Here is a 27,233-nt window from a genome sequence, read left to right as displayed (position 1 = left end):
AGAATGTCTTTGTTTATCATTGTAAACAAACAAACATTCTGTTTTTAAGAAGTTGGAACTGTTCGGAATTAGCCCCCCTGTTGTTCGGAATTACCCCCTCTGTTCGGAAATACACGTCCAATAGGTTATATCTTCAATACACTATACTGACAATATCTGTATACTTATATAGTTCGGAATTATACACGCTAAATCAGCTGGAATCACTCTATAAACAAGTTGTTTTTAAATGGCAATATAAGTGGGTATTTTCGAACATTCAACATTATTGCTTAACTATTCGGAAATACCCACACCCGCTCGGGGTCGGGCATTTCCGACTGGCGTGTCTGAGCCGAACATTCTTTCATGACGTCATAACTTTTGTCAGCGACATTGCACAAAGTTCTAAACCGGCCAAAACAATTAAAATTGGAAGCCTCACTCGGTTTCTACATATTGATTTTACACACACGTTACAGTGACGCTTAAACTTCGACCCAGTAAGTATACCAGACAGTGTTAATAAAAAATACTTAAAACGATAAGGTTGCGAACATCACGAGTTAAGGTTTTGTGTCTAAAGCATTTCTGTTTGTGGCTTTTATAAGTAGATAAACACATTTGTATACATTTTACTATGTTTTCACGGCTGTTGGAGATCAATGGACCACTTTAAATGACGTAATTTGTGTGTTCGGAAATACACTAATGAATTTTCACAGAGCGTCTTTTTCCGAACACAGTTTGTATTGTATTTAGTACTAGACCGAACGTTACGTTAACTGTCTTATAAAGTACATAGATCTATGTATGTCCAGTTGGCTGAAAAGTTACCCATACTCATCAAACTTACACACATTTATTTCGGCAAAGAAATAATATTTTCTCAAAAATTAGACCCCCAAAAATGCACCAGATGCCACCATTTTAAATTTTCCAGGGGAGAGCCCTCTCCAGGGGGTATCCCCTCCCTTAATATTTAAACAAAAAAATAGCACCAGAGGCCACCATTTCATACCTGCATCAGAATTTCTAGGAAAGAGATCTCGAGCTCCCTGATGCCCAATAATGAGGTGGTTACCCTCTCCAGTATCTCATAATTTAGATAAAAAAAAGGCACCAGAGCGGCCATTCCAATTACCTGTATTATAAAAAAAACCCTCCAGGGCGTGAACCCCTGGCCCCCTAAAATGACAAGAATAACCCTCCAGTACCTTAAAATTTAGTCCCAAACACGCACCAGAGGCAACCATTTCATACCTGACCCCTTCCCCCACCCTACTCCCTCAAGAACCTCAAAATTTACACCAGAAAATGCACCAGCGGCCACCTGTATTTCAAAACTTTGCAGGGGAGAACCCCCTGACCCCCTAAACTGACAGGAATATGCCCTCAAGTACCTCAAACCTAAGACCAAAAATGCACAAGAGACCCCCATTTCATATCCGTATAATAATCCTCAGGGAGACCCCCTTGACATCCCCTCCCCAACAGTGGCTGACCTATTTCATCTTTGCGCTATGCACCTCCCCAATGACACCTTCATTCTAAACTTCTGCTCTTCCACCCCCTCCCCCACCCAAATCAAATATTTCTTGATCCGCCTAGGTCAAGGTATGTTAAGATCTTTAAGCTGAAAAACATGCTTTATGTAAAAACATAAATAGGAAAAACGTAACTTGTGACCAATCAATGCAAGTATGTCACACTTGCTTTTTTTATTTGCATTAGCCCGCTGATCGCACACATGCATAGCACCTTGAACTCATTTAAACAAATAAATTTAAATTAATGTCTCTAGATGTAAAAATTATTTAAATTGTATTTATTTGATAAATACGGCTAAGTTTTTTCCAGTGAATAAACTAAAATACCTCAAAACCCGTTTTCTTAGCATAAGGAAATCATTGACTGGCACAACAAAATTGGCTGGTAAACTAATGACAGAAGTACGTCTGCTTTTATTCCTTCTGGAGGGTCTTTAAAATGAATGAAATCGTTCGACATTTATGTCATAATTAAGTCCTTAAATTAATCATATGAAACGTCATAAATTTAGATTTCTTAGAGACATTGCCTGTCAGATTTTGAATAATAACAACGGTTTTGGTCTAAGTTCACTTTTTATGTAAAAACTTATCTGTTCCGGATAACCTTTGTCTGTTCGATGCGACAACTCCGGTTCTGAAATAGAACCACCACGGTCAACTTCTTTAATACATGTTTTCATAGATTAAAACGTTTACAATAACAAGTAAAGGATATATTTCCGCCTTACGATAGATGGAAGGTGAGCTTATAAATACTGCCTAGTTCGGCAATATCCCATCTTTTTAATCTTCTTCACTAGGAAATCAGCTTAAATTGTTGATATGCCGACCTGGCTGCCCATTTTTCCTTTTGTTAATTGTTTAGCAAAGGTAGAATATTATTCTCTCAGTCGAAGCGCGGTGTACTTATTACAATCAATAATGCCTAAATAAGATGGCGTCATCCGATGAGGTGAAAATTTATGAAAATTTTACGCATTTCCCCCGTTTTGAGAACGAGTTTTGTTTTAAAATGTTATTTTTAGCAGAGGAAATAAACTTTGATTTAAGCAAGCGCAGAGAAAATTATTGACAATAAGGTGTTTATGATGTCTGGCCATAAATCTTTAATGTTTTGCTGTAATGTCACCTGTTTCCGCGACACAATTAGGTGGACTCGGGTGTGTATACTACACGGATTTCGCCAGTTAAGCCAGCCTCGCCCGCTTTGTACCAATTTCATTCTTGTGAGTTGCACGTGAATCAATGACAACCCGGACTAGATAACCCAGACCACATTGAGGACAACCCGGACCACTTTCTAGTACGACCTGAACCATGTTTCTGAAAGTTCCAGGGTTCGAATTTAAGCTCACCTACTTGCAAAATGCACCTACTAGCATTATGTTGAGTCCCTTACACACAATTTATTGAGTTAAAACATGATATGCAGCGTTCGTGTTTATGACGTAAAAGTATCTTAATACCCAAAAAATTGGTATGTAGGCAACTTTTTGAAGGCCATTGTGAAATGAGACGCAAAGTAAAAACGGAATTGAACGATACGAGTTTAAAGTAAAAATAATACTGGTCACAAGGTTGCAATCCCAATTTCATTTTCAGCAGCATTATTTCCTAAAAATAGCACAGAATGACATAGCCTATTGTCATTCAGTGACATATTCTGGTCTAGCATATTGGTCAAAATCGCTACTTATAGATGTAAATTATATTGGAAACAGCCGGGTTACTGCAGATATTATTGCAGCTGACTCTCGCATTGCAAACCTAAAGAAATAGGGAGTCTGCGGCTAAAAAGAAAAAACACAATCGCCATTTTTAAGAGAGTATTATATGAAATTCTAGTCAAGTATTGGTTTATATTTTAAAGTAACTATGAACTAGTCAAACCCATCATATTTTATAAAGCTTTGTAATATTTTCTTTATACATCATGGACACGGAAATTTGACAGCATTATTGTCCAGTTTTAACAGATAAATTCCCTCAGACATACCGTTATAATATAAGAAGATTTATCAAAGTTTCGCTAATTTTTTTGCCCGATTTTTTATTGACGCTATGGGCATGGCCATGTTACTGTGCCTAACTGTTAAGAGTTCAAGCGCGGAGGCAGAAACTGAAAAATCACTAAATTAGCCAGTCAATGCAGGGCAGTAAACGTTTCCGAAAAATGATTTTGGTATCAAATAAAAATTTAGAATGTCTCCTTTTTAATGATACATGGTGCATGACTGAAAAATCTGTATTTCTTGTAAAAAAAAGCCCTTAACTTTATGGGACTATATCTTTGCGAAGGAATACCGTAGCGATGTGCACCAATTAACTACAATGTCTTCTCACTGGTCACATCTTCCTCATAAATATTCATTAAAGGTTAATACCCCATGAATCACAACATAACAACTACCCGTCACATAATCATGTTTTTGTTTATCCCTGGCAAGGCATGAAAATTAACAACTCTGGCGTTCACAAAATCATAATTCCGCAGTAGAGCTATTGTACTCGCCTCTGCGTCGGCATCGCCATTGGTTAAAATTTTTGATCAAGTCAAATATCTCTGTTGCTATCAAACTATTGACTTGAAATGTCAAATATTAGTTATTTACTATTAAAGTCTACACCAGGAGAAACAATCCCATACCTTTGATTTGAATTTTAACAAAATTATGCCCCTTTTTAATCCCCTGCCACGAGCGGTGGGGGGGGGGGTTATAGGAATGGTCTCCTTCCTTCCGTCCGTCCGTAACACTTTTGTCAAGTTTTGTGTCTGCTTCATATCTCCTAAACCCTTGAAGGATTTTCATGAAACTTGGGTCAAATGATCACCTCATCAAGACGATATGCAGAACTCATGAGTCAGCCATGTCGGCTCAAGGTCAAGGTCACAACTCAAGGTCAAAGGTTTAAGCCTTCCATTTCGTGTCCGTTATGTTTCTCCTAAACCCCTTGAAGGAATTTTATTTACAACTTAGAGTCAAAGATTTGAGCCTTCCATTTTGTGTCCGCTCTATCTCCTAAGCCTTTTGATTCATTGATGTCATCATACACAGTAGTGATGGGACATCGGTTGGAAAACCGATTATCGGTTGGAATCGGTTAGCAAACCGATGCGATGTATCGGAAAAATAATCGGTTGAATGTAATTTATTTTCATACTTGTTTATTCAGATAGTCATGTCTTTAAAGAGACTGTTTTTCTTAAAATTCATATGCTCTTTTGAAAAATAAAGAACTACCATTAATCAGATGTTTTAAAGCTGGTTCATGGTAAACAGAAACTTGTTTAGTAATGCCTAATTAGTTGCTGACAGGGAAACAACCAAAAATTGCAATCTGGTTTACATAATGTATCACAGACTCATAGCTGTCATTTGTGACAGTTGACTGGTATACCTGTACCTGTAACATATCTAGCATACAGCAAGGAAGTACAGTCTTTCTCTGGCTGACAAAAATAGTGATTGTAGAAAATCATTAAATGAATTCAGTTATTTTTCAGTAATATTAATATTTTCATACAATGGTTACCATAGCCTGACACTACTGAGCACCATGTTCCAACTACTTGTTGCTATGGCATATAACAATGTCATGAAGCTTGGTAAAAAATGATCAGATAAATATCAGAGTTTAACAAAATCATGACAACTCGATGACAACTGCAACTGCATAAAAACACCAAAGGTCTTTCCATTGAAATTACGTCAAGGACACGGAAATTTGACAGCATTAGTGTCCAGTTTCAACAGATAAATTCCCTCGGGCTAATTTGCAAACCAAGATAGCCTGCACTTCCATGAAGGCTGATCATTGTCTGCACTGTTTGCTGTTCAGTCAGTAAATTTTCAGTGAACACTCCTTTGAGTAATAAATGGTACTGCCCAAATTTAAATTCAAGGTGATATTAATTTCATTTCTTTGGTAATGTGAAGTTGTGAGTTTAAGAAAGAAAAACTGCCCCTTGCCTTTAGAGTGGTCTCCCCTTGCAGTAAAGATGCTTTTCTTTTTCATTATTTGTTATTGAATTTGTTCAATGACTTCAGTGATCTATAAGGTGAATGCCAGTAAATTTAATACTGAAAAAATTAAAATAGAGCATAAGAATTTTCATAGTCCCCTATTATTTAAGAATTTTCATAGTTGCCTATTACTTGTGAATGCACTTTCAGTGATTAGTGTAGCATTAGGGGAGATAATGGCTGTGAGGAGTTTGGCATTTTATCTGTTTGATTCTCTCCCTTTGAAATAGGAGAATAACCCATCGTTGGGTTCCGAGTTGCTGCAGGTCAAGCAGACTGTAGGGACATGTATAACAATTTGAATGATGTGGTTTGAATGTGCTAGTTACACATAAGACAAGTCGGATGGTTATACATGGTTATTATACATATTGCCGTAGCATGGAGCAGGTGATATTTTAAATTTCAAAGAAATTTAATTTCTCTTTTTTAATGCACACAATTTACATCAGTTGTGTATCTGGATGGGAGCATTGTTGTACGACTGAATGTTGGTTTGCAAAGTTGATACTGTGATACGTATCTTTTTACAGACTAATCATAATAGACTGTATTATCAGTAATACGCACATCACTAAAAAGCATTATTCAACTGATCGGGAAAACAGATTTAGTGTACAATGTCTATTACATGATTAAAACAAATGCAATCCCACTCTCAATAGGGAGAGCATAGATCTACGGATCGTGAGACATGAGTTAAATCCCTGGGCGGGGCATATGTTCTCCGTGATGGTTTGATAAATGACTTGTGTCTGATATCATTCGTCCTCCACCTCTGATTCATGTGGGGAAGTTGGCAGTTACTTGCAGAGAACAGGCTTGTACAGGTACAGAATCCAGGAACACTGGTTAGGTTAACTGCCCGCCGTTACATAACTGAAATACTGTTGAAAAATGGTGTTAAACCCAAAACAAACAAACAAAATACAATTCAAACTTCAGTATGATACCTAAATATTTTCCAAAACAGCAATACCACTGTACTTTGTTTTCTCATAGAAGCATAACTTTATTATGCAACATATCTGGAGGTGTGCCTCTGAAATTTTGAGCTGTTTTATAGTTTTTACTGGTAGAACTTGATATTATAATTCATGGACAAAATAGAGTAATGAGGAGAAAATTCTGTGGGCAGACTATTATGATAAAAATGTTACATGAGCAAATTAATTGTTATGAAGGGGTAAAAATATAATTATTTTGAAGGAGTGCTGAAAAGGAAAAGCTGGAGTATAGAAATGATAAAGTTTTTCTACCAATGATGACCAAAAAAAAGCTCTGTCTTTGCGATTAGAAATTTTGAAAAATGTGACTGTTGCATAATGGTAGATATATTATCAGTTGTGAAATGTTTAATATCAGGGTTTATTTCCCTTCACAATAGGGGCTGTTAATAGGCCCCTTCCCCTCAGAAAATTTCTTTTAAATCATGCAGTTTGCGCAAATACCGACTATTCTTTTCCCTAAATCACAGGCCTGGGCCCCTTCCCCACCTGGTAAAAAAACCCCTTGGAATATGGATAGTATCCATTTGCTGAATTGTGCATTTTAGATAAGAAGTGGCGTTTTGAGCCGTTTTCTTTCTGGTCTGGTGCCAGTGATTTTCGCCTTTTCACTCGTGGTTTACACACTTATGAAAGTATTGCATTTTGTGTTCACTTGGAGATGATATTTTGGTCTTACACTAAAACAAACAAACATTCACAAAGTATTTATCTGTCAACAGTCATTCAAACTGTCAGATGTATTAACAAAAGAATTTCAATTTTAGACAGCCTTATTCGAGATAATTCATGAATTTGATCCCCAGAAAATATTTTCCTTTACTATTACCAAAAGCAAATTAACCTTTACCCTGCTAAATTTCTAAAATGGACTGGTCTATCATTCATTTTAGACAATACCATGTATCATTCGAAGGGGAGTTTACTGAAAATTTACTGATCTTGGTCTGCCCTGATCAGTTAGGTTAACATCACATAATAAGTCAAAATAAGGTAAAAAGTGTTTAGATAGGTCCCTTCTGTATGATTATTCAACAAGTCAGTCAGGTAAGATGAACTCATTTAATATTGGTGGGCACAAAATTTTGTGGTGTTGGTCAAAAAGATGCTTTTGTGGGGACATGAATTTGAGAATTCCAACTTTTTGCATGAAAAATAAATGGAAAATTTACTTGGTCATTGATATTTTATTTCATGGAAGAACTCAACCACAGAACCCACACTAATTAGTCCTCCACAAATATTATTGATTTCACATTAAACCATTAAAATATTGTTTGCAATAAACAAATTAATAATATCTGGCATTGCAACAGAAATATTTCTAAGTGTACGAGAGAGCTGCTGCTTTGTTTTCTTTTTTGTTCACCTGTCTTAAAAAACGGGATGTATTATGGGAATGCCCCTGGCAGCTGGGCAGCGTTCTTAAACTTTGTCCGGAGCATTTCTTCTTCATGCATGGAGGGATTTTGATGTAACTTGGCACAAATGTTCACCATCATCAGACCAAGTGTCAGGTGCAAGAACCAGGTCCCTAGGTCAAAGGTCAAATTCAAGAATGACTTTGTCCGGAGCATTTCTTCATGCATGGAGGGATTTTGATGTAACTTGGCACAATTGTTCACCATCATGAGACGGACTTTCATGCGCAAGAACCAGGTCCCTAGTTTAGAACTACTTCCCTTTGTTGTTACTGTGAATAGCTTATATTGTAACGTTTTTATTACTGGCCAAAGGGAAAAACAACATGCATGTTACATCCAGTTTTAAGGTGTATTTGACATATAGCTACCTGGTAAGGATTTTTTTGTGGACTTAACTTCCCTTTGTAGTTACTATAAATAACTTTGAGATATTAACTGATATTGTAACTTTTTGTAATTGACCATAGGGAAAAACCAAGACAACTTTTCTGTGGTACAACATAGATGTTACTTTCAATTTTTAGGTGTATGTTAAGGTATCTCAACCTGGTAAGGAATTTTTTTTGTGGACTTAGAAAAACAAACTATAGATTTCTTGTGAACTTACTTCCCTTTGTTGCTACTATAAATAGCTTATTCTTGAAACTTTTTAACCTGGTTGTTAGAATCGGACATATCATTGTTTGGGCTTACTGTCTACCAAACTTATACAGAGTATATTATACTGTAACATCTACATGACGGGCATATATTGTGACATTTTGGCACTCTTGTTGTGATTGAATAAAGAAAACCCTCCAAAAGACAACTATGGCTAGAATCTAGATCTACTGTTTGATCTAGGGGCCTCCGTGGCCGAATGGTTAAGGTCACTGACTTCGAATCACTTACCCCACAGGCTCACTGATGTGAGTTTGAGCCCCACTCAGGGCATTGAATTCCTAATGTGAGGAAGCCATCCGGCTGGGTTACAAAGGTCGGTGGTTCTACACAGGTGCCCGCCCTTAATGAAATAATGCAGGGAGGAGCACCTGGGGTCTTCCACTACTATACTCGACATCACTAATCTCGCGTCATCACTAATTTTGCGGTATTTGAGTTTTGCTACCTGCATGGTGTTTACATATCAAAGTTTGTGACCTATTTTGCACATGCTAGCGAAAAAACGTTCTTCCCTGCAGTTACCATGCTAAATATCTGTTAATATTTATCAAAAGCGTATTTTTGCACAGCTATTGCAAAAAATTAAAAAATATCCATAAATTAAGCAAATATTTGCAATGTTTACAAGTTTGTCTACCATCCGTTTTGCATTTGTCCTCATTAATTATGCAAATTAAGTCCTGCCCATAGGTTAGAGAACACCAAATTTAAGTAACATACCCAGCAAGGCAAAAAATGAATGAAATATCAGTGTTAGGTGAAACATCAAAACGTCTAAACTCGACGGGATTTTAAGGGGGATGAGGGGATGGGGACCTCGCGACCATCCCCTCAAAATACACCCATGATACTTAGCAGTGAATTTGAACATGTTAGATAAGTATCAGATAGAAAATATTCAGTAATAGTACAATTCTTAGGCTCCGAAACATTATGACCACGCCCGCGACCTTGTGGTTTACTTGCAAAATATCTGGTGTGTCCACTGCCCAGAGAATAATTTCGATAGTGCCATTATAAACAGATGATATAAAACGTTCAAATTGGCGTTTAATTACTTTTGAGTGTTCCTGTTAGTTTAACTTTGATAGCTTTTCAATGTTTGGATAATATTTAGTGCTTTTTAACCTTTGATAGTTTGATTGACACAATTGTTGACCTATACCGCGAAATTATGTGACGTCACATGATGACAATGGCTGACTATTGTTGTTCTCAGTACACATTGATGTTTCTTCGATGATATCTGATTTATTTTCACACAGTTATTGATGCATATGACATGAAATATTACGGTAAAGAATTTAAGAAATACTCTGTTGTGTTGTTTCTTATTTCATATCGTTACCTCGAATGTCAAGTATCGCAACATTACAGATGGACGGTATAATAAAGCTGAAAGTCGCCATGTGTCCTGTAATTGTGTTGGTGCAACGTTTAACCCAACAGACACAAAAAAACTGTTTTAACTGCATAATCTGTAACAGGGATTTTCTTGAATTACACTTACACTGTTATTAAAACAGGAAGATTGTTTCCGCAAACATTGAAAGACTGGTTTTCTCAGCGTTTCCGCATTTCTTCTCTTGTGTATTGTCAACATGATTCCTCTTAAAGTGTTTTAAGTTCTTCTTACTTCAAATAATTAATAAAAATGTTTCCTGGGTAATGTTGTGGGTTTCAAATTAACATTTCCAAGAACCAGTAATGTACTTAATGCTCCTAATAACAAACTTTCTGACATTTCATTTATAGACGCAGTGTTTACTTTACCGTCAGTTGCCGTAATTGCAGTACTACTGTATTTGTGGAGCCATATTTGGTCATGACCATATCGTGTGTTTCTGTTTTCTGTTTAAACCGTCTCGTCTGTTTGCTCCGCAGATTGTATTATAGTCAGTATCAATTTTTTTGCTGTTGAATTATCAAAATTTGGTGCAGTTATTGCTATAGATCTATTTTTGCACAAGGGCCTTTTTACAGAATTTAAAAAAAAAAGATTTTTAGGGACCTGCATGGCCAAGTGGGTTCAAGCCTTGCTTGGAGCGTAGAATTCACATGTTGGCTTATGAGTGGTTGGTGGTTTTTACCAAGGTGCCCGCCTTTTATGAAATAATGCATGAAGGGCACCTTGGGTCTTTCTGCATCACGAAAAGCTAGAAGGTTGCCGTATAACCTATAATTGTGTTTGTGTGTTGTTAAACCCAACAAAGACAAAATAGTTATGTCTCCCACCACATAGTGGTGTGGGAGATATATTGATTTACAGCTCTCTTTGTGTGCGTGTGTCTGTGTTTCACAAATCTTGTCTGCACTCTAAGTTGAACAGTTCTCATCCGATCTTCACCAAACTTTAACAAAAGATGTTTACCAATAAGTTCTCGGCAAAGTTTGATTGCGAGCCAAATCGCCCCAGGCACTTCAGAATTATGGTCCTTGAATTACCGAAAATCACTCTGTACACACTTGTCCGCGCTCTTAAGTCGACCATTTCTCATCCGATCTCCACCAAACTTGAACAAAATGTGTTTGCTAATAGGTCCTCGGCCAAGTTCGATAACTAACCCAATCGGCCCGGGCATTTCAGAATTGTATCGAAAATCCTTCTGTACACAGATGCCAGTGATACATGTATTGGTGCATGGTTGACTCAGATACATAACTATTCAGATGATTAGGCAGTTGCGGGAGACATGCACTTTTCTCAAACGCAGCTCTAGTTTTTTTTTTTTTTTGTTATATTTTTTGCCCAGCTCGATTTAGTTGCACACTAGTCTGCATACATTCATAGTTCTTATGACACACTCCTTATTTGTTATCAGGCGGAAGTACAGTGTCTGTAAATAGTCTCGTAATAAATTGTAAATTATTTAATATTAAGAATCATTTCGTTCTAAATTTGTTATGTTCAAGGAAGTACTGACAGTAACAGGAAATACTTTATTTATTGCACTCGTAAAAGTTTTCAGAAATTCATAAGAGAATTCTTGCAGAGGTATTTCTGGAATTTGTCATACTTTATGCCATGTTCAGAAACAATTTATCACAAGGTACAGAAAAGAAAAATTCTTGTCACTGGCTGTGTCTGGGATATGATGAATGCTTGATGCTTAAGGACACATTCAGCAGTTTTGGATAAAAAAAATCCCAATAATAGAATTTGTTCAAACGTTGTATATGAACGCAGTGTCATGTTGGAAACAGAAATATAAAAAAAAAATAGGTCACCATGCTTGTTCAGGAGTTATCTGCCCTTGAATATGCAAATTGGAAGAAAAATCCAGTTTTAAGGGCAGATAACTCCTAAACAAGCACGGTGACCTCTGATTGTTTTTGCATTTTTCTGTTTCAGATGAAACTGTGTTCATAAACAAAGTTTGAACAAATTCTATTACTGGGAAATTTTTGCCCCATCTCTCATTCCAGAAACTGCAGCAACTTTCTTTAAAACTTCAATGTTAGGATGAAAAGCTGGTTTGGTTAGGATAACTGGCTGCTTCTGGTTAATAAATGGCTGCATATTTTAAGGATAAATGGTTGCTTTTGGTTTAGATAAGTGGTTGCTACTGATTACTGGTAAGATAAATAGCTGAGTCTGGTTTATAAGACAGATAGTTACTTTTGGTTAAAGTTATCGGAAAAGTTTTTAGGGTGATTATAATTAACCCTAAATTGATTCTGCCTTTGCAACCAGTGCAGATCAAGATCAGCCTGCACATCTATGCAGTCTGATCATGATCTGCATGGTTTGCTATTCAGTCAGTATCTTTTTTGGTAAGCACCCCTTTTAACAGTTAATGGTACTGTCCAAATTGAAAGATGGACAAGTTCATTATAGAAATTTAGCAGGGTAAGAGTTAAGAAATAATTTAGCGCCTTTAGTAATTTGTCGTTGAAGAAAATCATTGTTTTTAGCTCAGATGCGAAGGAATTATATCACGAGGGCGCAGCAGAAATGATATAACGGTACACATTTTAATGACAATGATTTTATTTGATCAAGACCAATCACTAAATGAGATATATTATTTCGATTCTAACATATTATTAAGGGATATTACCTACGATTCTAACACATTATTAAGGGATATTACCTACGATTCTAACACATTATTAAGGGATATTACCTACGATTCTAACACATTATTAAGGGATATTACACATTTTTAAGGGATATTACCTACATCATTGAAGATATTCACCAAATATTTGCCAGTTTTGTCTCGTTTTCTTTTTTGGAGCGCCACTGTGAAGTTTGGCGCTATGATGTGATAACAGTGATGTACAAACTATGTGTATGTTGCATAATACAAATAACACACAGTTTCAGTTCTTTGTTCAATAGGTAAATAATGTGGGCCCTGTTAGAATGTTGAATATCATATGGAATTAAAAGTAAAGTTTATGTTTTCTTTTTTTCCAGGAAGACCTTGAGGCTTTGAGGAATGCTGCCCTTGCATCATTGAGACAGGTATGTCCACTTAATGTCAACTAAATAGCAACTCAATATAAACTTAATGTTAAGTGAATTCATAAAAGTAGAAAATATTAAAGCTGGACGGAAGTGTATGTATGTGTCAATCAGGAATTTGTGAGTTAAATTCCTGGATAAGACTTGGGAGGGATGTGATGGTCAGTGGGTCTGTGTAGAAAGTTACTTGCAAGATGTCTTAAAGGACTGTAATGCTGTCAGTACGGAAAGCATATTATGCTACTGTATAAGTGGGTAAGTTTGCAACTTTGAAATGGTTGTGGATTTTGCAAATTTCTTGAATTTTCGAAAATATCAGTCGGCATAGATTTCAATGTTCACGGACACGCATCATTAAAGATAAGTAAAGAGAAACAAACTTGGCTTTTGCACTAAGTCTTGCTTTTGGCGATTTGCGAATATTTCACTAAGTCTTGTGAAACAAACATCTAGAATCAGCAAATTGCAAACTTTTTGTTAAATTTATACATGTATTAGAGCTTGCAGTATTTGTATTTTTTCAGAAACAAGCAGCTCAGGCACCACAGGGAATCCAGGTAGTCAGCAGGGTCAGTCTATCGGCAGTACAAACAGCTGATCAGTATAATGAGCAGGTAAGTTTTATATAACAGACCGTCCCATTAACTTAACTCGAACAACTGACCAGTACAATCACCATGTTAGTTCTCTATAACAACCTGTACCATTAACTCGAAAAGCACAAGACATTGAAATTGAGAGGTTGCAGATTTGATCCTCATGTGCGACTTGCACCCCCCACCCCTACGTGGTATGGTCATGTAATAGCACTGTCTCCAATAAAAGGGTAATAAATTCACTGTCTCCAATAAAATAAAAGGGAAATAAATTTTGTATTGTAAGCTCACATGTCAAGAAGTGACAGTGTGAGCTTTTGTGATCGCGCAGCGTCCGTCGTCCGTCGTCCGTGCGTAAACTTTTGCTTGTGACCTCTCTAGAGGTCACATTTTTCATGGGATCTTTATGCAAGTTGGTCAGAATATTCATCTTGATGATATCTAGGTCAGGTTCAAAACTGGGTCACGTGCGGTCAAAAACTAGGTCAGTAGGTCTAAAAACAGAAAAACCTTGTGACCTCTAGAGGCCATATTTTTCACAAGATCTTCATGAAAATTGGTCAGAATGTTCACCTTGATGATATCTAGGTCAAGTTTGAAACTGGGTCACGTGCCATCAAAAACTAGGTCAGTAGGTCAAATAATAAAAAAACCTTGTGACCTCTCTAGAGGCCATATTTTTCATGGGATCTGTATGAAAGTTGGTCTGAATGTTCATCTTGATAATATCTAGGTCAAGATCGAAACTGGGTCAGCTGCGTTCAAAAACTAGGTCATTAGGTTTAAAAATAGAAAAACCTTGTGACCTCTCTAGAGGTCATACTTTTGAATGGATCTTCATGAAAGTTGGTCAGAGTGTTCACCTTGATGATATTTAGGTCAAGTTCGAAACTGGGTCACGTGCCTTCAGTAACTAGGTCAGTAGGTCAAATAATAAAAAACATTGTGACCTCTCTAGAGGCCATATTTTTCATGGGAACTGTATGAAGGTTGGTCTGAATGTTCATCTTGATGATATCTAGGCCAAGTTCGAAGCTGGGTCAACTGTGGTTAAAAACTAGGTCAGTAGGTCTAAAAATAGAAAAACCTTGTGACCTCTCTAGAGGCCATACTTTTCACAAGATCTTCATGAAAATTGGTCAGAATGTTCACCTTGATGATATCTAGATCAAGTTCGAAACTGGGTCATGTGCCATCAAAAACTAGGTCAGTAGTTCAAATAATAAAAAAACCTTATGACCTCTCTAGAGGCCATATTTTTCATGGTATCTGTATGAAAGTTGGTCTGAATGTTCATCTTGATGATATCTAGATCAATTTCGAAACTGGGTCAGCTGCGGTCAAAAACTAGGTCATTAGGTCTAAAAATAGAAAAACCTTGTGACCTCTCTAGAGGCCATACTTTTGAATGGATTTTCATGAAAATTGGTCAGAATGTTCACCTTGATGATATCTAGGTCAAGTTTGAAACTGGGTCATGTCCCATCAAAAACTAGGTCAGTAGGTCAAATAATAAAAAAACCTTGTGACCTCTCTAGAGGCCATATTTTTCATGGGATCTGTATGAAAGTTGGTCTGAATGTTCATCTTGATAATATCTAGGTCAAGTTTGAAACTGGGTCAGCTGCGTTCAAAAACTAGGTCATTAGGTTTAAAAATAGAAAAACCTTGTGACCTCTCTAGAGGTCATACTTTTGAATGGATCTCCATGAAAGTTGGTCAGAGTGTTCACCTTGATGATATGTAGGTCAAGTTTGAAACTGGGTCACGTGCCTTCAGTAACTAGGTCAGTAGGTCAAATAAAAAAAAAAACCTTTTGACCTCTCTAGAGGCCATATTTTTCATGGGAACTGTATGAAGGTTGGTCTGAATGTTCATCTTGATGATATCTAGGCCAAGTTCGAAGCTGGGTCAACTGTGGTTAAAAACTAGGTCAGTAGGTCTAAAAATAGAAAAACCTTGTGACCTCTCTAGAGGCCATACTTTTCACAAGATCTTCATGAAAATTGGTCAGAATGTTCACCTTGATGATATCTAGATCAAGTTCGAAACTGGGTCATGTGCCATCAAAAACTAGGTCAGTAGGTCAAATAATAAAAAACCTTGTGACCTCTCTAGAGGCCATATTTTTCATGGGATCTGTATGAAAGTTGGTCTGAATGTTCGTCTTGATGATATCTAGATCAATTTCGAAACTGGGTCAGCTGCTGTCAAAAACTAGGTCATTAGGTCTAAAAATAGAAAAACCTTGTGACCTCTCTAGAGGCCATACTTTTGAATGGATCTTCATGAAAATTGGTCAGAATGTTCACCTTGATGATATCTAGGTCAAGTTCGAAACTGGGTCACGTGCCATCAAAAACTAGGTCAGTAGGTCAAATAATGAAAAAACCTTGTGACCTCTCTAGAGGCCATATTTTTCATGGGATCTGTATGAAAGTTGGTCTGAATGTTCATCTTGATGATATCTAGGTCAGGTTCAAAACTAGGTCACATGAGCTCAAAAACTAGGTCACTATGTCAAATAATAGAAAAAAACGACGTCCTACTCAGTTCAAAACTGGGTCATGTTGGGACAGGTGAGCGATTCAGGACCATCATGGTCCTCTTGTTTTAGTAAAATGGTTAAATTATATTTGTAATAAGCACTTTACAGCGAAAAGGTCTTATTTGAATAAAAGGCATTTTTTGTGTTTTAAAGAATCTGTTATGTAATAAATCATCATGAAACATATTATTTCTTAACCTCAGGAGAAGTTTCTGTTCAAAACAGAAAAAAATACAGAAATTGTAAAATTTAATCAAATTACAGTTGTAGCAATATGCAGTTTCTTGATGCATATTTTTTCTCTCCACAATTCTAATCATATTAAGGTAGTAGTTCCAAAGGCAGAAATTTGAAAAAGTTCCCTTTTTTGTAACTTTAGACAAATTTTACATGAAGATGTGGTATAAGTACACTGCTATATAAATCAAAGATATTGTTTGATTTGTCTTATACTCAGATCTATAGAACCAACTGAATTAATTTACGATATGCCGAACATAGGTACCCTTCAAAGGATGTATCAGTATTACTCAATCTATAAATAGTCTGTCCTTTTTATGATGTCATTATATTTTATTCTTTGAAAACAATGCAAAGTTAGTGCATAATGGATAAGTATTTTGGAGGGCCTCGGTGGCTGAGTGGTTAAGGTAGCTGACTTCCAGTCACTTGCCCTTCACTCATGTTGGTTTTAGTTTTGATACGGGCATTGAATTCATGTGAGGAAGCCATCCAGCTGGCGTATGAAAGGTTGTTGGTTCTATGCCAGTGCTCGCTCGTGCCTGAAATAATGCACGGAGGCGCACCTGGGTTTTCCTCCACCACCAAAAGCTGGAAAGTTGCCATATGACCTATACTTATGTCAGTTTGACAGTCAACCCAACAAAACTGTTTTGGATGGAAAACAAAAGATGTGAGCTAATCAGATTTTCATGTTATGATTTTATGAGAACTGCATCCGTTGCTCTACTTTCGTAGGAAATCCTTTGATATTTGGTGTGCAGCTGTGTCTTTATCTGCTGACTGATTGCAAATGATGCTGTCTGGCATTTTGACAATCGGGTCTTTTCTTGTGTTTAACCAGACAAACCTTTATATATGTTTTGTTAATCATTGCTAATACTGCACAGTTGTTCTACATTGTACTATGAAATACTTATATTTTGTTGGCACACAAATTAGTGGTTTTTGGCCAGAGCGGCTATATTATGGGGACAAACATTCATGGATATTGACCTTTGAACATAAAATGAACACACATAAGTACAAATACTAGTAGTTTTGCAGTTTAATTTGAAATGTAGTTGCTGTTGTTTTGCTATAGTGGACCTGCACATATTCTTTCGGGAAAACTTGAAATGCATATATGTGTAGAAGCAAAAAGTGGTTGTCCAAACTTAATTTTACCTGCTCTAGGTGTCTTGCAGGTGGATGATACTGCAGAATTATTCCAGTATATGTAGGAAAAAATACTGGCAATACTTGCTTTCTTAGTGACAGATGAGAACATGTACTCCAGTTTGATTAGTTAAGATATGTACACATATATTTACAGTCAAAACCTGTATTAACCAGTCTGCCAAGGCAGTGATACAGTCTGGCAGCTTAGGACAGGTGGCAGCTTAAGATAAGTTGAAATTAGAACAAAGTCAATCTGGGAAGTTAACTGACTGTCTGCTTAAGGCAGATGATTGCTTCAATACATGTGGCTGCTAATGCAGGATCAGCTGTATCGATACCAACACTAACAAGTCTGTATGTTAGTGTTTACTAGGCAAGAAAATGGGATTCATGGTATATACCATGGCTGGATGGTTGTTTTGAACTTCCATTATTTGATGGACATTGAATGCTTGGTCATTGGTCTTCCAGTCATATTTCATTCGAGAAAGTTGGTCATTTTTTGGAATCACAGTAGCACGTGATTGCAAAGTGGCACGTGGCTGCAAGAAATTATGAATTGTCTATTGGTTAGTCTCCAACCTTTACTGGTATTTTATTTGAGAAAGTTGCCTTTTTCTTTGATGATGGCATGTGATTGCAAGATCACACATGTTTACAAGATGTCACGTGCAACAGATAAACTGTGAAACATTTGATCATTGGTCTCCCAACCATATTTCATTTGTAAAGGTGGGTCATTTCTGGGAGTGAAGATAGAAAGAAGCTGTGAAACTTTGATAGGCATTTGACTGCAATACATAGTTATAACAAAAAAACAGTTAAAGAAGGTGTTATTGGTCCTAAAGTCGTTCGCTTGCCTCATAATAACAAGATCTTAATTTTATGTTTGATGTCAAAATTACTTCTATACTGAGTGACTAAAAGGTGGGAATTGTTGCAAATTTTTTAGATGATAACATTTCTGGAAATATTTGTCTTGATTCTTCTTTCTTTTTACTGCTATGATCAGGAAAAATCAAAATATCTGTGCTTAATTCAAGCATTTGTATATAGATTATTTTAGCAAATGGTTCAGAGTGAGCTGTTAGTATAGGTGTATAATAATTTATTATTATACAGATCTCAGGGTTGTGACTTTGATTCCTGGGGGCAATGTATGTTTTCCTTAGCAGTTATTTGTCTTCCTACTCCAAGTCAATGTGGCAAAGTTTGCAGTAACTTGCCAAAAATAGGTTAGAATTGGTACAGAATCCACTGATACTAGTAAGGTTAACTGTATCCTGTTACATACCTGAAATACTGTTGAAAAATTATGCTAAACCCAACACAAACAAACATCTACTAGCCAGAATAACACCAAACTTGGTCTGTAGCATCCTGTAACATTTGGACATTTCTTAAGTATATTCAGATTGTTCAAATTTCAGGGGCCACAAGTGCTAAAAACCTTGAAACAACTTATGTTGAACCATTTGATACGTCTTTGTAGCCTTCTTTTATGATCCGCGTTCAAATTTGTACAAATGGTTCCTCTTGTTAACCAAACTTGGTCAAAAGCAAGATTAAAGGTATCATCATTGCTATTTATTTAACCTTTAGCCTGCTGTCAGCAAGTGATTCTGCCTTTGCGACCAGTGCAAACCAAGATCAGCCTGCACGAATGTGCAGGCTTATTAGATTCTTTCACTGGTTGGAGGTGCAGATGGGAATTTCCGGTTTCGAGGGTAACTGTTTAGGTGGTAAAGAGGCTCCAAACAGTTACCTGAGAGCCGGATATAATTCCCATCTGCACCTACAGCCAGTGATAGAATCTTTTTCTTGCCATACCATATTAAACAAATAATAGTAAAAAACAAATTCAAGCAAATGAGAATAGCACTTCTTTCTTATAGTAGCGTATTAACAAAGTACGGGAACTTTACGTCTGTAAACAGGAAGTATGTCATGACGTTTAACAAAGACGAAAACAACGTAATAGTTCCGATTTTGTTTAATCATCTGCAGTGTAATGTTCTGTGCATTCCGTAAAATGACGTTTTCTGAATCAAGAAATATGTTATAATGAACAAAGAGAAACTATCAAGGTATTTGAGTTTTATTCCGTTTTACATAAAACATTTTATTACTACACATATCTTCTGTACATAATTATGTAGTTCGTTATACGTCATTTACAGCACGAGAGCCATCTTACACCCCGGGGTGTAAGACGGAGTTTTCCAGCACCGGTGTAATCACCAGAAATCTCAGTCTGGTATGCAAGAAATTATCATGGTCTGTATTGTTCGCTATTCAATCAGTAAATTTTCAGTGAAAACCCCTTTAAATAATAAATGGTACTGCCCAATTTAAATGATAGACCAGTCAATTTTAGAAATTTAGCAGGGTAAAGGTTAAAGATAGCCAGTGTCCATTTTTTGCAAACAATGTTCATTTTTAGGTACAAACTTTATCCTTATTAGATGAATTTAACTGGACCAAATATATTAAGTGTGTTTGTAGAGCTACATTCACAATGAAATTTCAGGTATTATACAGTCAGTAATAACAGTTTTTAGCTCATCTGATTTTTTGAAAAAAAATGATGAGTTATTGTCATCACTTGAGCGGTTGTCGGCGTCGGCGTCGGCGTCTGCGTCGGCGTTGCCTGGTTAAGTTTTATGTTTAGGTCAGCTTTTCTCCTAAACTATCAAAGCTATTGCTTTGAAACTTGAAATACTTGTTCACCATCATAAGCTGACCCTGTATAGCAAGAAACATAACTCCATCTTGCTTTTTGCAAGATTTATGGCCCCTTTTGTACTTAGAAAATATCAGATTTCTTGGTTAAGTTTTATGTTTAGGTCAATTTTTCTCCTAAACTATCAAAGCTATTGCTTTGAAACTTGGAATACTTGTTCACCATCATAAGCAGACCCTGTACATCAAGAAACATAACACCATCTTGCTTTTTCAAGATTTATTGCCCCTTTTGGACTTAGAAAATCTGTTTTCTTGGTTAAGTTTTATGTTTAGGTCAGCTTTTATCCTAAACTATCAAAGCTATTGCTTTAAAACTTGCAACACTTGTTCACCATCATAAGTTGACCCTGTATAGCAAGAAACATAACTCCGTCCTGCTTTTTGCAAGATTTATGGCCCCTTTTGGACTTAGAAAATATCAGATTTCTTGGTTAAGTTTTATGTTTAGGTCAACTTTTTCTCTTAAACTATCAAAGCTATTGCTTTGAAACTTGCAACACTTGTTCACCATCATAAGCTGACCCTGTACAGCAAGCAACATAACTCCATCCTGCTTTTTGCAATAATTATTGCCCCTTTTGTACTTAGAAAATATCAGATTTCTTGGTTAAGTTTTATGTTTAGGTCAACTTTTCTCCTAAACTATCAAAGCTATTGCTTTGAAACTTGGAATACTTGTTCACCATCATAAGCAGACCCTGTACATCAAGAAACATAACACCATCTTGCTTTTTCAAGATTTATTGCCCCTTTTGGACTTAGAAAATCTGTTTTCTTGGTTAAGTTTTATGTTTAGGTCAGCTTTTATCCTAAACTATCAAAGCTATTGCTTTAAAACTTGCAACACTTGTTCACCATCATAAGTTGACCCTGTATAGCAAGAAACATAACTCCGTCCTGCTTTTTGCAAGATTTATGGCCCCTTTTGGACTTGAAAATATCAGATTTCTTGGTTAAGTTTTATGTTTAGGTCAACTTTTTCTCTTAAACTATCAAAGCTATTGCTTTGAAACTTGCAACACTTGTTCACCATCATAAGCTGACCCTGTACAGCAAGCAACATAACTCCATCCTGCTTTTTGCAATAATTATTGCCCCTTTTGGACTTAGAAAATCATTTTCTTGGTTGAGTATTATGTTTAAGTCAACTTTTCTCATAAACTATCAAAGCTATTGCTTTAAAACTTGCAACAGTTTTTCACCATCATAAGTGGACACTGTACATCAAGAAACATAACTCTATCCTGCTTTTTGCAAGAATGATGGCCCTTTTTAGACTTAGAAAATCATGGGTAGGACAATATTTCTATTACACAAAAAAAATCAGATGAGCGTCAGCACCCGCAAGGCGGTGCTCTTGTTTTAGAGGTACATTTATACTGTTCTAAGCAATAGTCATGTATTACGTTTGTACTAATTTAACACACACACACTAATTTAACTTAACACACACACAAACATGTTAATATTGCATTCACATAAGATACATGTGAATTTGAGTTTAATATAATCTTTATAGCTTGGGAACAGCCATAGGACCATTGTTGTTTTATGATTTAAAAGATATCAAAAAATACAAAACAACATAGCTGTAGAAGCTGTCTGAGGCTTCACAAATTTGTTATCTTGCAACACACTCTGACACATTAAGCTCAGACAATATGATGGAATAATGCATTTTATTCTCTCACTTCTTAATGCAGAACCCTTGTCATTCTCCAATAAATTTTTGTGTCTAATCTCTGCTACGAGTATTACTTCAAAACACAGAATTCTCATGTTTTGCATATTTGCAGTATAAAAACAGAACCACAGTATTTGAAAACCAAATTGGTGTTTATAGTCTCTTGCCTGGGCTTTTTATCCCTCGCCGAAGGCAGAGGGATATAGTTTTGGCGTCATCTGTCCGTCCGTCTGTGGTAACAGTTGGATACTTAGGTGGCTATAGGAACAATAGGTAATTGTAATTTTTAGCTCAACTATACGAAGTATATGGAGAGCTATCCTACTCACCCCAACATTGGCGTCTTTAGGCATCCCCACCTTGGTTAAAGTTTTTTACACTTCCTCTTTTTTTCTCCTTAGCTCTGTAATTATCGATGGATTTGCTTTAATCTTAAAATAGTTATCTATCATCACCCACGTCATCTGGCATAAGGGCCATAACTCTTACACCAATATTTCATGAATTATCCCCCCTTTTCCATAGAATTTCAGGTTAAAGTTTTGATGCAATTTCACTCTATCTCAGTTATTATTACCAAATGGATTTGATTCAGACTTAAAATAATTGCTCCTCATCATCACCCACATCATATGACACAAGGTCCATAACTCTAGCTGCAATTTTTCATGAAATATGCCCCCTTTCACTTAGGATTTAAGGTTAATTTTGATGCATTTTCACTATATCTCTGTTATTACAGAGAGGATTTGATTCAGATTTAAAATGGTTATTCAACATCATCACTCACATCATATGACACAAGGACCATAACTCTAGCACAAGTATTTCATCAATTATCTCCCCTTTTTACTTAGAATTTCAGGTTAAATTTTTGGTACACTTTCACCTTATCTCAGTTACTACTAAATGGATTTGATTCAAACTTAAAGTAGTTGTTCCACTTCATCACCCACATCATATGACACAAGATGCATCATTCTTGCACCAATATTTCATGAATTATACTTACTTAATGTTTTGATACTATTTATCTTTATCTCTCATATTACTAAATACTTTTGACATAGACTTAAACTATTGTCTAATATTTTCATCCACACTGGAGTCATTAAACACTCCAGTGACAGCTATAGCTTCCTCAGTGTGCCCAGTTTCACTATCCAGCATCGAAATAGTCGAGTGCGCTGTCTCCTGTTACAGCTCTTGTTCTTTATGTAATTCATTCCGTAAGCTCTTATGAGGCTATTTTTTTCTAACAATAGAGAGAACAGAAGCTTAGCCACATAAGTATCCATTTGTAAAGAGTTCTGTCCATCCGCGTCCAGAGCCATATCTAGGATTGCCCAAATAACACCAGAGTTATGGCCCTTTGTAGTGTCTAGTGTTAACAATATAGGATACTATAAATATGGCAATTTTTGCTTCATAACATGTGACATATTTGACCTAGAACTATGAAACTTGAATTAAATTCAGATCACTGTAATGTGGTAGTGCACACTCAATTTCGTCAGGATCTCTTTAGTAACTTCAGAGTTATTGCCCTTTAATTGTTTAAAAATCCACATATTTGTACATAACAAACTAACCAATTGGTAGAATTTCATTGCACTTCTTTCATTTTTTCCATGAATATTTGTTATCCACATTTGAAGTTGTGTACCCACACGGTCATCCCCACCGCTCTGGTCACAGTTCAAAGAGGGACAAGTTCATTATAGAGATTTAGCAGGGTAAGGGTTCAAGTCGTGGGCTCTTAATGGCATTAAGTAATTTATTTGCCATAAAGTATTTTTTTATAGCATTTCGGCCCTCTGCTGACCGTAATGTAGCTCATACAGGCACCAGTCCTAGCTTTCCACTCACACCGGAGAATACTGACATTTCATATAATATTATAGAGTTTGAATTGAACAGAAATTTGCTTTTGTCATTACGGATCCACTTCTTTAAATGCAAAATAAGATAAATTCAGGTGATAGCTCTGTAGTTTTATTTTTGGCTGATAACCATTTAAGTCTTTATCATAATTATATATGAGTTGATAAGCACTTGTACAAAACTTGTTAGTTCCCTACTGGTGGAACACCGAGAGGATTTTAGTAATGCTGTCTGTCTGCCCGTTCACAAATTTGGATCCTGCAATTACTCAAAAAGTATTCAGCTAGGTTCATAAGTATAGAGGGCAATATGTAGGTAATGCACATACATGACTTATGCTTGCAGATCAAAGGTCAATGTCACTATTGAAGATCAAGTAAAAATTGTTTCCACTTCATAACTTTTGTATGCATTGATGGATTATCTTAGTGATACACATAAATGTTCCCTATGATGAGACAATATTTCAGCACATGATCTATGCTTGTCGGTTAAAGGTCACGGTCACTGTTTAAGGTCAAGTGAAAATTTGTTTCTGCCCCATAACTTTTAATTACATTCAAGGATTTTTTTTGTTACTACAGAAATGTTCCCATGATTAGACTATTTGTTGCGGGTGTTAGTCAAACTTGACAAAGGTCAAGGTCACTATTGAAGGTCATGTAAAAATTTGTTTCCGCTCCATAACTTTTATGTACATTGATGGATTATCTTAATTATATACTGCACACAAATGTTCCCCATAATGGAACAATGTGTTTTGTACATGATCCGTGTTGTACGTCAAGGTCACTATTGAAATTTAAGTAAAAATGGTTTTGTTTCTTAGATCCTAAATGCCTTGAAGCATTTTTAGTCATAACACTGCACATATTGCCAACAACCACCAAGTTTTGTAACGGTAGGGGATTTCTGTATTGCCACTGCAATACTCGGTCACTTGTTCACTATTAGTTGAACATATAACTATGGTTTTTTGACAGGAAGTTTTGCCTGCTAATTTACATCATGGCTGTGTGAATTGATTTGAATTGTCATCGGACAATTTTAGAAGAAAGTTATCATCAATGCATATCTTCAGAAATTTTAAAGAGTTGAGTGTTAATTGGAGTAGATAATCTTCAGTAAATGTATGTGTTCTTTCAAAAATCCAGAAAGCCACATTTTTCACGATGTAAGATGTTATCGTCTTGGTGTTCAATAATTTCAATAAATGACGAGCTATTTTTAGCTCATCTGATTTTTTGAAAAAAAAATGATGAGTTATTGTCATCACTTGAGCGGTTGTCGGCGTCGGCGTCGGTGTCGGCGTTGGCGTCTGCGTCGGCGTTGCCTGGTTAAGTTTTATGTTTAGGTCAGCTTTTCTCCTAAACTATCAAAGCTATTGCTTTGAAACTTGGAATACTTGTTCACCATCATAAGCTGACCCTGTATAGCAAGAAACATAACTCCATCTTGCTTTTTGCAAGATTTATGGCCCCTTTTGTACTTAGAAAATATCAGATTTCTTGGTTAAGTTTTATGTTTAGGTCAACTTTTCTCCTAAACTATCAAAGCTATTGCTTTGAAACTTGGAATACTTGTTCACCATCATAAGCTGACCCTGTACATCAAGAAACATAACTCCATCTTGCTTTTTGCAAGATTTATTGCCCCTTTTGGACTTAGAAAATCAGTTTTCTTGGTTAAGTTTTATGTTTAGGTCAGCTTTTATCCTAAACTATCAAAGCTATTGCTTTAAAACTTGCAACACTTGTTCACCATCATAAGTTGACCCTGTACAGCAAGAAACATAACTCCGTCCTGCTTTTTGCAAGATTTATGGCCCCTTTTGGACTTAGAAAATATCAGATTTCTTGGTTAAGTTTTATGTTTAGGTCAACTTTTTCTCTTAAACTATCAAAGCTATTGCTTTGAAACTTGCAACACTTGTTCACCATCATAAGCTGACCCTGTACAGCAAGCAACATAACTCCATCCTGCTTTTTGCAATAATTATTGCCCCTTTTGGACTTAGAAAATCATTTTCTTGGTTGAGTATTATGTTTAAGTCAACTTTTCTCATAAACTATCAAAGCTATTGCTTTAAAACTTGCAACAGTTTTTCACCATCATAAGTGGACACTGTACATCAAGAAACATAACTCTATCCTGCTTTTTGCAAGAATGATGGCCCTTTTTAGACTTAGAAAATCATGGGTAGGACAATATTTCTATTACACTAAAAAAAATCAGATGAGCGTCAGCACCCGCAAGGCGGTGCTCTTGTTTTTCAGAAGAACCACTACTTTTAATTGCACTTCATTTAAACTTCTCATTAACAGAAGTTCCGCTTTTGTGAAGCCAATTCGCCATTCTTGGAACTGATGGTGACTTGTTCTGAATCCAACTGGCACAACGTCTCCTTCTAATTCTGCCATCTTTCTTACAACATCACTTCTAGGCCTTTCAGTCAGTCTTTTCTGAATGACCCATTTTCTCAGATATTCTTTGGCATCCCAGTCAAAGGCATAAACGTTATCTCTACAAACGTATGGATTTGCCGCAGGGGTTGAGGGACCTTTCCTGGCTGCACATTGAAACCCTTTATCTTTCATAATTACCTGAACATGTTTTCGTATAACATTTATAAAAAAAATCACTGGAGATATATTTTTCCGCTTTTTCTGATTGGAATACCGAATCTTGAATTGTGTCTTTGAAACTTTGGCTGTCAAATCTTGCTAATTTTAGTTCTGTGTATCCTCCTGGTGTATTTGTCATGTCGGTTTCAAAAACAGTCATCATTTTTGTATTCCTGTATTTTTCTGGCTCGCTTGTGCAGATAACTTTAAAAATTAGAAACAAATGATCAGTGTCACTTTCGAAGTGAAGTGTTGTACCCTCCCCGTTACCTCCTGTAGTTACACGATATGCCGATATTCCATCCGAATTGTATTTGTTGTAAAGCTTGTCTGATTCCTCAAACTTAAATTGTCGATGTTTTATCATTTCAAAACTATAACCCATATTGTCTAATGTTTTAGACAAATGTTTCGATGAAGTAGCCATACATTCCATGTTTTATTCTTTGAAGATCACCATAGGATTTCATAACATTCCCTTTTAACCCTACATGTGAATTAGTCACTGTTCAATTATTAATTTTGTGGTTTAATTTAGGGCTGTCATTGATTGGGTCTTAGGCATATCGACGATACCGATATATCAGAAGACAAATATCGACGATACATTGATATATCGATTATTAAGT

General features: G+C 36.2%; 1 protein-coding gene across 1 annotated transcript in view; it reads left to right on the top strand.

Annotated features, from left to right (window-relative positions):
* The first annotated feature begins 2,424 nt into the window (after positions 1 to 2,424).
* LOC123564128 (zinc finger CCCH domain-containing protein 13-like) overlaps positions 2,425 to 27,233 on the top strand; it is an 83,010-nt gene continuing 58,201 nt past the window's right edge. The window contains exons 1-3 of the mRNA XM_045357473.2: positions 2,425 to 2,484; positions 13,075 to 13,122; positions 13,647 to 13,736. Of these exons, the coding sequence (XP_045213408.2) occupies positions 2,467 to 2,484; positions 13,075 to 13,122; positions 13,647 to 13,736 (156 nt within the window). The 5' untranslated portion in view covers positions 2,425 to 2,466. The remainder of the gene's footprint in view (positions 2,485 to 13,074; positions 13,123 to 13,646; positions 13,737 to 27,233) is intronic.

This window comes from Mercenaria mercenaria, chromosome 2, assembly GCF_021730395.1.
Source record: "Mercenaria mercenaria strain notata chromosome 2, MADL_Memer_1, whole genome shotgun sequence".
Taxonomy (NCBI): Eukaryota; Metazoa; Mollusca; class Bivalvia; order Venerida; family Veneridae; genus Mercenaria; species Mercenaria mercenaria.
This window is presented reverse-complemented; position numbering and strand designations above follow the sequence as displayed.